A 13,139-nucleotide genomic window follows, 5' to 3' on the forward strand; every position below is an offset into this window, starting at 1 on the left:
GTAATGGTATTCAAAAACACATGGATTAAACATAGGGTATTCCTATTACTTGACTAACCTGTACAGAATGATGGTTCAGACCAAACAGACTGCATTTTGCTTCCAAGAAAGCACTGGGGTAATCTGCAGGAAGTGGCACTTACAACCCTAATCAGCAGTGATATGATTACTTCGCACCTCCAAGAAAGCATTAGATTAATTTGCAAGCAGAAGAGGTTATAACTGTAAACAGCAGTGGGCTTCCAAGCAGGCTATGATGACCTGCTTGGAGTGACTGTGGTTGAAACCTAAACTTCAATGAGCATAGAAAGGCCAAATTTTGTACAAGCCTCACTAAACTTGGCAGTCTAGGAATTATTATAAAACTTGGTAATAAGGCATAGGAATGGACCTAGGTGTTTAGCTTTAAGTATTAATTTTATAAGAAGCAAAGCTGAAGATGGTAAGGCCTGAAATGACCTGCTAGTGGAGGTATTAGATGCCCCGTAACAGATTTTGGGCATGCTTGGGACAGCTATGGAGAGCAGTGGTGGGGAAGAGGTCAAGAGATCAGGCAAAAGCCACAGGGAAGGGGGAAACTGGTGTTCAGTTGCATGCAGGTATTTATATCCATTTCTACCCAAAGTGGACAAATCTTAACTGGTCAGACTGGATTAGCCATTTTTTTTTTATCTGCTGTCATTTACCAAGTTACTATGCAATCTTTGTGACATAGCAATTTCAATGCATTCTTGTTTTACTTGTGATTTTTTTCATCTGCTACCCTCTCCATCTGCCAGAGTTAAATTCTTCCAAGGACAAGCAGAATAAATCAGCCACACACATGGGTGACAGCATCTAACAGTACCAACATGGCTCATTTCCTATAAAGCTGTGGAAAAGCTTAGAAGGCTTTAACAGTCACATGAGGACTTCCCAGATAGCTGCCACTGCATGAGAGCTTGAACACAAACATGGGACACCTTTACTTCTGCTGGAAAGAAATGTTTCCACTACTTCTCTCTTTGCAGTTGAGCTTCCCAAGATCTTTTTTTCCTATCTCTATGGGGGGCCTAGTTCAGTCCTTGGTTATTTTGTTCTCATTTTATGATTTGATCTTGCCACCTCTGTTTTCGTCAGCATGGCAGAGAAGAAAGCCAGCAGGTTCATCTAGTGTCCATGCTGCAAATACAAAATGTCTATTACCATTCATAACGTGAATTATATGTGCTGTTGGGGCCTAGAGTGTAACCAATTAAAAACAAAGAGCCGACGAGCCGAAAGTAATCCAAAAATCTAAATAACATCAACAACTAAAGAGGGAAACCAAAAATGTATTTAAAAAGAGCTTTTGGTCAGCAGCAACATATAAAGAAAATTCAGTGGAAAGTGTCAACAAGCCTGTCAATGTATCCAGCTAGATAAGTCATTAATCCTCCAGTCAGTTGGATCATTCTCCTTCAAAATAATTCAAAAATATATAAATATTTTAGCAAAGCATGTAAAACAGTCACAACAGTTTCAATACTGAATATCAAACAAGCCCAACACGGCCAATGTTTCACTAAGGAAGCTTCTTCAGGGATGAAATCACAATCCTTAAAAATCATCAGACTATTGTCATATTTCCAGAACTATGGCTCTCAAAGATTCAACATGGAGGAACTGTTGTTCTTAAGGCATTAGAACTAACTTGACTGAGTTCCTGTGTGGACAGAGTTCTTGTGCAGAGCTGAGGTGAACTGATGCTTGTACTCTCTCCTTTTCAACATGTGGTGTCATGCCACTAGTGGCGCAGTCATTTTAGTGCAATCCTTAAGAACATAGTTTTTCCTTAGTTCCTCCATGTTGAATCTTTGAGACCCGTGATCTTGAAAATATGACAATAGTCTGGTTTTTAAAGATTGTGATTTCACCCCTGAAAAAGCTTCCTTAGCGAAACATTGGCCATTTAGGTTTGTTTGACATTCAGTATCAAGACTGTTGTAACTTTCACATGCTTTGCTATAAAATATTTATTAAAAAAATTTTGAAAGTGAATGATTGAACTGACCAGCTGATCCATGACTTATCTAGCTGGATACACAGACAGGCTTGCTGACATCTTCCAATGAATTCTTCTTTATAGGTTGCTGCTGGCCAAAAGATTTTTTATTACATTTTTTGTTTCCTTCTTTAGTTGTTGGGGCCTAGAGTATGACATCCTGGATGTGGCATCTGCTCAAAGATGTCACCCAGGGCTTTCGAGCTCCAGAGATAGGGACTGCATGAGATCTTCAGCAAAACTTCAAAGATCCAATGCCATCCCATTGACACCAAAGGCATCAGTATTGAAGGACCCAAGAGCCTTCACAGTGTTTGACTAGAGAATGTTTGAGGCCATTCTCTTCCATTTACAGATGGTGGATTGAGCCCAAGTTTCCTCTTGTTGGCCACCTCAGGGACTTGAAAACACCTAATGATTTAGTTGCAGCTACCCATCCACCAACTCTATCAGGATGTACAGAAAAGAATGTGGGAAACCCCAGTCTCATTATTTCCTTTTAGACAGAAGGCGGTCACCAAGTACTGTGTCCAGGAGATTCCAGGGTTCAACAAACCTCGGTTACCACATCAGTCTGTGGTGGTTGAAACTACCCTGAAAAGGACAAACCATTCTAAGACTTATTCTTCAGGCCTTCTATGGCATTATTCCCAGACCATTGACCTTTACAGGAAGAAGTTCTTTGACAATGCTGTGCTTAGCTTCTGCATTCCATCGTGGAAATAACACAAAGGTCTCTGAGTTCCAGAGTTCAGAGAATTAAAAAGAATTTGTTGACTTATTAAACATTAGAGAGGATTAAGAATAGCATCTGGTCTTCTTGACCAATGATACTTTGGGGTCAACATCTGTGCCATGACTATTGGCACCCACAGGCTTTCATGGTTGCAGGTCTCAAGCTATGTAAAGCTTTACAGGACAGGCTTGCAGACCTGCCATGCAGTAGAGAGAACTTCTTTGAGGACAAAGTCATAGAGGCAATAGGTCTTAATTAAAAAACACTGATCCACACTTCAGACATTCTCCTTGCCCCCCCCCCCCTCCCGATCCACTCACCACTCAGGGTGTGGACCACAGAGGTGGTGGAAATGGGCTCCATTATTATGAAGGTCCTTAAATGATTCTTTAAAGGGTCATAACATGTTGTTTTAGACATATTTTAATTGTAGATACATTTTCATCATATCAATTCTATTAATAGTGTTGGTAGAATATTTGAGGGTTCTTTTTTTTTTTTTGCTTTTAACAAATTTGAACACCTAATGCAAAATTATTTATTTGTTGATTTTAACAGATTGGAAGTAATAAAGTGAATATAGCATGTGCAAAAATTTAAACATCCTTCTAGTGATGCATTACTACTTTTTCTTACAGCGTTGTTAATAAGACCCAAAACATTGATTGAATTGTTGGGCCTTCATTCAGTTAGATGAATACAGTTTAACACTGACTTAGAACTGTCTGCTTTCAACAACCATGGATTCCTCTAGTCAGCTCTCTGAGTATTTGAAAATAAAGATAATTTACGATTTGCAAAGCAAGGGAAGGCTATAAAAAGCTTTTTAAACACTTCCTGCTAGCAATTTCAACTGTCAGAAACATTGTTCAAAAATGGAAGTTACATGGAAGTGTTGAAATCAGGGCAAAATCTGGGAGACCAAGCAAAATCTCTGATAGACTGCCCAAAAACTGGTCAGATCTGCAAGATTGAACCGGCAATCGCTACAAATGACCTACTGAAAAATGTAGCTGCCATTGGAGTAGCTGTCCACAGTACAGTGTTATTTATACAATAATGATCTGCATTTGAGAGATTTCAGAAGGAAATCTTTTCTCTGACCTTATCACAAAAGTCATTGTCTAAAATAGTCAAACCAAAACCTTTATAAGCCTGAATTATTTTTTTTTTTTGGAACAAAGTGCTTTGGACTGATGAATCTAAAACTAAACTGTTCAGCCACAACCATCCAAGATTTATTTAAAAAAAAAAAAAGAGTGAAGCTTTTTGAAAAAAGAAAACCTTGCTAGCACTGTTAAGCTTGGGGGTGGATCTTTGGTGTTGTGTGCCAGTCAGTGGCCCAGGAAATAGTGTGCAGGTGGAAGGCAAAGCGGATTCAACTAAATATCCCCATATACTGGGAGCTAATGTCCCACAGTGAGTGAAGAAAATGAAGCTAAAAAGAGAGTGGATGTTTCAGCAAGACAATAATCTGAAACATACCTGCAAATCAACCATAAAATATTTGCAGGTAAGAAAGATGAAGGTTTTAGAATGGCCTTCACATTCCCCAGACTTGAATAGTATTAAAAATCTGCAGGGAGATCTCGAACATGGGGAGACCTAAAATTATTTCTGAGCTACACAAGCTCTGCAAGGAAGAGTTGGGGGAAAAAATTCCAAGAGCAAGAATAGAAAGCTTCTTAGCTGGCTACAGGAAAGCTTTGGAAGTTGTTCTGCCAAAGGGGGAGGTGTTACAAAGTTGTGACTGAAAGGAGACACAAACCTTTGCACATGCCATATTCATTATTATTTTTTTCTTCTGAATCTTTAACAAAAAATGCAAAGAAATAGTAATTGTGCAAAAAGATGTATTTAATATTTAAGTATTAACTTCTTTTCATTTGGAGATTCATTGAAACATACAATTTGACTAAGGATGCCTAAACTTTTCCCCACAACAGTGTGCATGTGTGTGTATATCTATATCTATCTATCTATTTATATATACCGTATCAAAAAAGGGTTTTGACCAACAAACATACGTTCTCCATCTTTTTGCAATCTTGTCATTGCTTTCCCTTTTTTTTTTTATTGGAAAGCAAACCATAGTTAGAGATTCCCACATGGGTGACTATTCATTCTGTTTGTCCCCGAAGAAAGCCAAGCTGCTTACCTTAACAGATGTTCTCCAAGGACAGGAGGATAAGTAGTCACACATACCCTCCCTCCTCCCCATTTTGGTGTTGTATTCTTCTAAACTTGATTAGCAACAGATTGAGGGACTCAGCGGTTGGCAGCTGCATGGGACATCCCACGCATGGTCATAAACCTTTCCAGGCTTTTCCCAGAATTCTCTGTGTTAGTGCTGTTGGGTGATGTCACCCACGTGTGTGACTGCTCATCTTGCTATCCTGGGAGATCACTTGCTGTCGGTCAGCAACTTTGCTTTTTGAGCAGCAGGGAAGGAATTTTATGAGAATTCTGATAAGAATGCAGTCCTATTGCAATAGCCAAGATGCATATGCTGCAAAGCAGTCATTGGGGCTTTGCTTTTGATGTTTATGCATATTCTAATGATGTCTGAGTCTGCAGCGAGTAGCATTACTGAGAGATCAATGGGGCTGTCTCCTGCACCGTCCTCTACTCTGAACGTTCTTGTTTTAACGTGCAACTTGATGGGTTTCTTTACCTGCAGAACAACTACTAGAATTCATGCATCAGCTGCCAGCTTTTGCCAACATGACCATGTCTGTGCGGAGAGAGCTCTGCGCCGTGATGGTGTTTGCAGTGGTGGAGCGGGCAGGAACCATCGTGCTGAATGATGGAGAAGAGGTCAGTAAAATCTGAAATACAAGTATAGATAGGTTGGCAATGTACACTATATTCCAGTTTTGGTTTTTCCTAAATATCTCACTTCAACCAAGAGCAATGCTTGCTCAAAGGGAAGTAGTTCTATATCTTTGCTGCACAAGGTGCTGCTGATGTGTTGGTTGTCTGCTCACACCCACCATATGACACTGGCGCGCAAATATTTGATTCCCTTCCCCCCCATACATTGCTTTTGCACTAGCAGAGCAATACTGGAGCTCAAACATGTCTGCTCTATGACATGCCTGAGCAGTCCAGAATATTTGGTACTTGCTCTCTGTGGATTGCTGACAGTCCAGTTGGCACTACAGAAAGCAAGTGTATACCTCATATTCCCTGTCTATAGTCAAGGACTTAGAATATCAAGGGTAATATATACTCAAACCTGTGAACATTGGCTATTCGTTTGGCTTTTCTATTTAGGATTTCTTTTCAGAAAGCATGTGCAATGTGTTTAAACGTTTTCGATGGCTGCATTGAGTGCTACAGAATTGGCTCTTGCCACAGAATTAAAGATGATGCGTCCCGCTTACTGCTGCTCACCCCCTCACCCGAACACTACTACAGCATCATCCACTGCTGCCTCTTCCACCTTAGCCACTGCTGTCATTGTGCTTTCTCCTGATAGTAACAAAAGGAAACGGTGGATTGGAAGGGAGGGAGGTGTTTGAGGTAGGGAGTGTAGAAGGAGAGGCCAGACCAGACTGAAGATAAAGGGGGTAGAGACTGGAAGTAAGATAGTAAAGGAGGCACTAAGGCATAGATGGAAGGTAGGAAGGGGGTGGGGGGGGTCAGAGAGGAGAGACTGAGGAGGGAGGGAGGTAAGTGGGAGACAAGTTATAACAAGAGAAAATCAGAGGAAGAAAGAAAAATGGACAAAGGAAAAGAACAGAAAAATAAATGTGGAAATTTAAAAAAAAATGCATAACAAACAAAAAAAATGCTATTTATACATATAATAATGCCACAGAATTTAAAATGATGTTCTATAGAATTTTCTGATCCTAGCCTGCGGCAGGAAACTGGCATCTTGGTTATAGGATTGTGTAACATGCACTTTATCTTAAAGCAGCAGTACTCTTTAAAAAGAAAAATCTAGATGTATTTAATTATATTGTATAAGTCACTGGGCAGTTAAGTTTTGATGAGGTCCTGCTCTTTTAAAATTCCCACAACTGTAACTCTAAGCAACTCTGGCCAAAACTGCAGGCAGCATCACGATGATACATGGAGGATTAAAGCTACGTAGAACCCCAGTAACCGAAGCGTGGACTGTGGAAGAACATGTCTTAAACGAGTCCGGGCTATGCTTAACAGATTTGGGCAAAAGAAAAAGGGAAGCAGACCTAGGAGGAGTAAGGGCAGAAGAAGAAGTAATATAGTTAATAAAGAAGCAAGTGGATATTCTGTCAGATCAAGCTGAGGGAAAATAGATGTTTCATGCTTAGAATGTTGGAACTCGGGAGAGATCCTGGGGCCTGCATTTCATTTCCCCCGCCTGCCGGGAGACTGCGTGAGGCTTGGGCAGAGTCCTTTTTTCTTGCAGGAATTAGGGGTTGCAATCAGAGTGTAGTTAGTTCCCCCTCTCCATGTGTCTTGCCCGTTTGAAGCTTTAATGTAGTCAGAGTGCAAGCAGTCCACCCAGAGAGGGCCAGGTGCATGTGTCTGGAATATTACTTGTAAGAATGTTAATTTCAAGTTTAGATCAGACACCACATAAATACAAATTACTATTATTATTTGTATTTATGTAGAAAATAGAAATAATAAAATATGAAGTAATGGTAATTAGGGAATCTTGATGGTTTCCTTTATCATTTTCACTTCATTCTTCAGGAGAAAGAAATGTGAAATGTCTGAAAAGTGACCTAAACTAGTGCAAAAACTGTTAGATATGAGAATTCTAAATACCCGGGGCAAGACTAACAGCCAAAGATACATACCGTTAATTTAAAAAAAATAAAAATAGATGAAATCTCTCTTTGGAGGAGAAGAAAAGAAAGGAGACTTAGGAGTAAGAGCATTGAATAAGTAGTTCCTCTGCTTTAATAGTCTCTCTGCTCCTCTTGCAGCTGGACTCCTGGTCCGTGATTTTGAATGGCTCAGTAGAAGTGACCTATCCCGATGGGAGAACAGAAATCCTATGTATGGGAAATAGCTTTGGCGTCTCCCCTACCATGGAGAAGGAATACATGAAAGGAGTGATGAGGACCAAGGTGGATGATTGCCAGGTAATTGCAAAAAAAATAAAATAAAATATTCACGTGCCACAGAGTTAGAGAACTGTTCACAAACTCACCCTGCACGTTTGAGAATTACAGGCCTAGATTTGAGAGCGCTTGGCATGTGATTTTATTTTTCACCTGGGGGGGAAAGTTCTCCATGTGATTCAAATTCAGAATTACATTTTGTGCTTTCTGCAGAGATGTCCTTTGTGATAATGGTGACTGCAGTTAATCTGAATGTGGAGGGATTTTAACATCCAGAAATAGTATAAAAATCCCATGTATGAAGAAGTTGGAAGTAAATGATTTAACTTTTTTTTTTTTTTAATTAGGTTGTCTTTAATAGATTTTTAAAATGTAATTGACCACCTTCCTATGAATATTGTTCATAGGAAGAGAAGAGGCTTTAAAATTGTTTTTTCTTCCGGGTCTCTCAGATACTGGTCCAGTTCACCGCCATTCTTCCCTCTCCCTACATCATCAGACCACAGGTTGGGAATTGTCTGATGAATCAAACACCACAGCCCTGGTTTCACAAGTTCTTTTCTCTCTCTGCATTAACTGTAGTCAGTATCAGGCTTTGTGTACTCTTTCCACCTGTTTAAACTGCTGAATAGATCCCCCTGGATCTTATTCACTACACCAAACAAGTCCCAGGACAGTCAGACTTCATATTTACAAAATGAATGCAGCAGAGGGCTGCCTTAATGCTTTGGCACTAACTCTAATGTGAACTTACTTTGTGGTCCAAACACATCAATCTCATATTCCCTCTCTATGTAAAATAGATGAAAGAAAAATGCTGGGGATTTTCCTGAGGAAAATAGATCTTCTGCTGTATTTGCTTTTTAATGGATCATTAAGGAGTTTAAAAACAATACAAAATCTTGCAAATCTGTGAAATGCTGGAAATGTTTAACCCTTCAGTTTGGTTTTATCTAATGGGTGTGCACCAAAATCGAATGCCCAGGGCCCCTGACGGACAGATCTATCTGTGGTAAATTGCATGGGCTTTTTGCAGTTTGTATGCCTCGAAGATAATGACGCTGTGGTTCTTTCCCAGTTTGTGTGCATTGCCCAGCAAGATTACTGCCGCATCCTCAACCAAGTGGAAAAGAACATGCAGAAGGTGGAGGAGGAGGGCGAGATAGTAATGGTAAAGGAGCACAGGGAGCTTGATCGCACCGGAACACGAAAAGGTCACATTGTCATCAAGGTAAAAAAGCCAGCAATGGTGCTTGGGTCATTGTAAGCAAGCCATCACCCACAGGAGGAAGCATTGGATGAAGAGCATGGAAGGAAGGGAAATCTAAGCATGCTTCAGGATAGCACGTTTTCATCTTTTTTTTTTTTTTTAATTTGTATTCTCTCTCCATCAAAAATTCTCCAGAAAAAGGGTTTTAATTACTTTAATAAATCATCTGCTTTTGATGGCCACCTTTTAAATTAAGATTGATTCTAGTGTGGGAGTGACTGCAACCTGTAGAATGGCAATATTTGCATAAATTATATTTTGTGTTTTCAGGGAATACATTTAGCAGACAGCCCTACTCAGTGTAGTAAGAAAAGAGAGTTAAAGAACGGTGAAAGTAATTTTTCCCCAAGAAAAATCCAAAAAATAAATGAGTGAGAAATTCAAATCAAAAAACAAAAACACTCATCCACTCAAAATTAAATGTTCAACCCGTCATACCACCAGAGCGGTTACTTACTTAACCAAGCAAGTCCTGAAACAAATTAAAATGTCCATGCTGTATTCAGTCTTGTGCCTATCTGAATATTTAGTTTTGAGTGGATGAGTGTGTTTGTTTTTTGAAAGTAAGTTTACAAAAGCTATAAAATGTATCCACAGGTCATTAGACTGTTAATGATTAGTGCTGTGCCATGTCATACCAATTACTGCCCCAAGGTCAAACACACTTAGGAAAAAGCTACCATTGTATCATCAGTGATCCGAGTTTTGTTTGTCATAGGGAACGTCTGAAAGGTTAACCATGCACTTGGTGGAAGAACACTCGGTAGTAGATCCAACGTTTATAGAAGATTTCCTACTGACTTACAGGACCTTTCTGTCAAGTCCCATGGCAGTGGGCAAGAAGTTGTTGGAGTGGTTTAATGACCCTAGCCTCAGGGATAAGGTTTGTGCACATTTAACAATCATGGTCATTTCCACTGGAAACATAATGCTTTCAAAATGAATTGGGCGATAGATTTCTGACAGCTCAGCTATGCCTTAATTAGCATGTTTATGCTGATAAAACAGTTCTTCTCACAATCCTCTTCTGTGTTGAAGTCCTAGACCCAAAGGGAGCCTGAAAATTGCAGAGACCTTTCGCTTGGTCTGTAACCCCCCAAAAACCGAGTTCAGATGCAGCCTCATTCACTTTCTGCTCTACCCCCTGAGTCAGCCATTAGCCTCACTTCTGTTCCTTTGACCCTCTCTCTTTCCTTGCCCCTAAATATATTTTATTGTAAACAATAAACTACCTCAGAGCAGTTAACATCAACAGTTTCAGCAACAAATTAACACACAACAATGCAGCCATCAAAATAATGAGTGCAATATTGCTATCCAAGGGCAAATATTATTTGTTACAGACTAATAAGCCAGGATAGAACTTACAAATAATGCAAATCATTGTATAAACAAACTAAAAATAGTCATCGTAAAATTAATCAAATCACAATTGATAGCAACAACATATGAGAAAAATAAAATAGCCAAATTAAAGCTAATCACTATATAAATATGAAAATGAATAAAAGCAACAAGACAGTGGGCAAGGAGGATCGGCAACAATCCTAAGGCATATGAAAGAAATTTAACAACTAAAATCAAGGGAGAGCTAAGATGAAAGACCTCTAAACAGCTTAGCATAAAACAGATCTCTCTGGAAAAGAAAGAGAACAGGACAAATGCTGAAAGGGACCTCTTTCTCTCTATTAGCCCATTACTCCCTTGCGGTTTTACCCCTTTTACCCTCTTACATTCTGCTGCCTCCTTGGGAGGTCTATGAGACTCATTTTTGTTCTGTAGGTGCAGTAAAAGATGTTCATACTTGATGACAATCTGGTATCTCCATGGGTAAAGTTGGATTTCTATGGAGTATGTTAGTTTTAGGAATGGGCTGCTTTACTGTATAAACAGGAGAAAAACTTCCTGAATTTTTCCATCCCTCCAGGTTACACGGGTAGTTCTATTGTGGGTGAACAATCACTTTAATGACTTTGAAGGTGATCCTGCTATGACTCGCTTTCTTGAAGAATTTGAAAATAATTTGGAAAGAGAGGTAGGATTATTGCTTTATTTTCTTTGGTGGGAGATGTGTCCAGCATGTTCATTTGAAATTAGTGTTATTGCCAAATATCATTCACTCTTTGCACCATTGTTATCTCCTGTAGAAAATGGGTGGACATCTGAGGCTGTTGAATATTGCATGTGCTGCTAAAGCTAAACGCAGGCTGATAACACTAACGAAGCCGTCACGAGAAGCTCCTCTGCCTTTCACCTTGCTGGGAGGATCAGAGAAGAGTTTTGGAATCTTTGTAGACAGTGTGGATTCCGGTAGCAAAGCAACCGAAGCAGGCTTGAAACGTGGTGATCAGGTACAGTGCAACCCTCAAAACTAGAGCCTTCAGAGTAAAACATTTAGGAATGTGCAGAGGCAAAATGTGTTTTATCATTGGTTCATTTTGTAGGTCATCTCCATTCACTTGGTTTGTTTCAAACAAAAGAAAAATGTTTGTTTCATTCCATTTGTGTTTTTAGTTTTCTATTGGAGTCAATGGGGGGGAGCGATCCTTAGGCATTTATGGGCCTGATGCAAAGGCCTAGGCCTGAGTTGGGCCTCTTTGCTGAGACCTAGGCTTGGACAGCTTTGGCCCTGGCCTAGGGATTGCTTTCCCCTTTGACTTTAAAGGAAAATGAAAAACAAGTCGAGGCCCAGGCTGGTCCTTGTTAAGTGCCAGGGCTGGGGAGTTTCCATCACTGACCCCTCTTACTCCCTTCCTAGACCCAGTGACAAAACATAGGAGTGATACCCAATTACTTTAATAATGGCGCCGTCCACCTGGGGATGGTGCAAAAGTGAAGCCATTTTAGTGCCTTCCTCCAATGTGGCCAGCACTATTTTATTATATGACTGTAGAAACATATTGCCATACAACAAAATGGTGCCATCCATATCTGAGATATCACTTTGCTGCTGTTCCCAGGTGGACTTACCATATTTTAAATGACTGGACATTGTTCCTGCCCATTTCACTGCTGGATCTAGAAGAGAGAGGGTAAGAGAGGGCCAGGGTGGGAGCTTCTGGTTTCCCAGGAGTTCACAGGGACCCAGCCTGGTCTGGGCCTAGGCTCTTCACCGAGGAGGCCCATTTCTTAAGGAGACAGTTTTCAGTTGGTTCCATTTGGAACGAACCAAAAAATGGCCTCATTCATTGCATTGTTTACATTCATTGAAAACAAATGCACATCCCTAATGAACTTACCTCTTTCCTGGCCTTATTGCTTGCTCTCTTGATCTCATTCTTCTTTCTTTTCTGTCCTAGTATATTTCATTTCTTAAATGTGGGTATGTTTTGGGGAATGGAAAGTGTGCAGCTGTTATGGTGGCCATTCCTATAAGTTTTAGAAAACTCCCTCCTTGAGCCCACTGTAAAGTTGGTGGTGTGTCCATGCTTCAAATGTATCTGCATGCAGTTCTGTCGAGGGGCAGCACCCTTCTGCCATAGCTCACAATTATGGCTGTGCTATGGAAGAGGAGCTGTCAAATATGCTGAGACATCTCTCAGAAGTGGCATTAAAAAAGGGAAAGGGGGAGGGGGTCTTGATGAGTTTGTGTAACTGTCAGTTTATTTAGTTAACTGAAGAACAATTTTACTAGTACTGCTTCTTCAAATATAGGAAGAATATTTAATATCTAAACAGCTGAGGTCCAAAAATATCACTCTTCACTGGAAGAAATATTCTAGAGATGTTAAGTCATTTCAGTGAAGTGCTTTTCATATGAGGAGCCAATGCTAACACCTTCTCTGAAGGCAAGCAGGTTCACCATGTCACACACGTGGACCACATGCCCACACGTGGTGCTGAGTGTAATGACATTTCCTACTTTCTTATGATGACTAAAAGTCTCTGCTGCATGTGTATGAGACTTCCTGTTCTCTAGGGGCCCCACAATTCCCCGGCTCAGTCAGACATGTTCCAGCAGGCTTTGTGCCTTTTCTTCAGCAGTTGTGCTAATTTTCCCTCTGACCTTGGCCAGAAACATTTTTCTACCCTCTTCTTTCTCTAGTC

At 40.2% G+C, this 13,139-nt stretch overlaps 1 protein-coding gene across 12 annotated transcripts in view; it reads left to right on the plus strand.

Annotated features, from left to right (window-relative positions):
* Positions 1-13,139, plus strand: part of RAPGEF2 (Rap guanine nucleotide exchange factor 2) — a 624,821-nt gene that overhangs the window by 537,194 nt on the left and 74,488 nt on the right. For all 12 annotated transcript variants that reach the window (XM_029617182.1, XM_029617118.1, XM_029617324.1 and 9 more), the window contains 6 exons: positions 5,440-5,576; positions 7,685-7,843; positions 8,901-9,053; positions 9,811-9,975; positions 11,020-11,127; positions 11,240-11,443. In XM_029617182.1, coding sequence (XP_029473042.1) covers positions 5,440-5,576; positions 7,685-7,843; positions 8,901-9,053; positions 9,811-9,975; positions 11,020-11,127; positions 11,240-11,443 — 926 coding nt within the window. The remainder of the gene's footprint in view (positions 1-5,439; positions 5,577-7,684; positions 7,844-8,900; positions 9,054-9,810; positions 9,976-11,019; positions 11,128-11,239; positions 11,444-13,139) is intronic.

The sequence above is a fragment of the Rhinatrema bivittatum genome, chromosome 1 (assembly GCF_901001135.1).
Source record: "Rhinatrema bivittatum chromosome 1, aRhiBiv1.1, whole genome shotgun sequence".
Lineage (NCBI taxonomy): Eukaryota > Metazoa > Chordata > Amphibia > Gymnophiona > Rhinatrematidae > Rhinatrema > Rhinatrema bivittatum.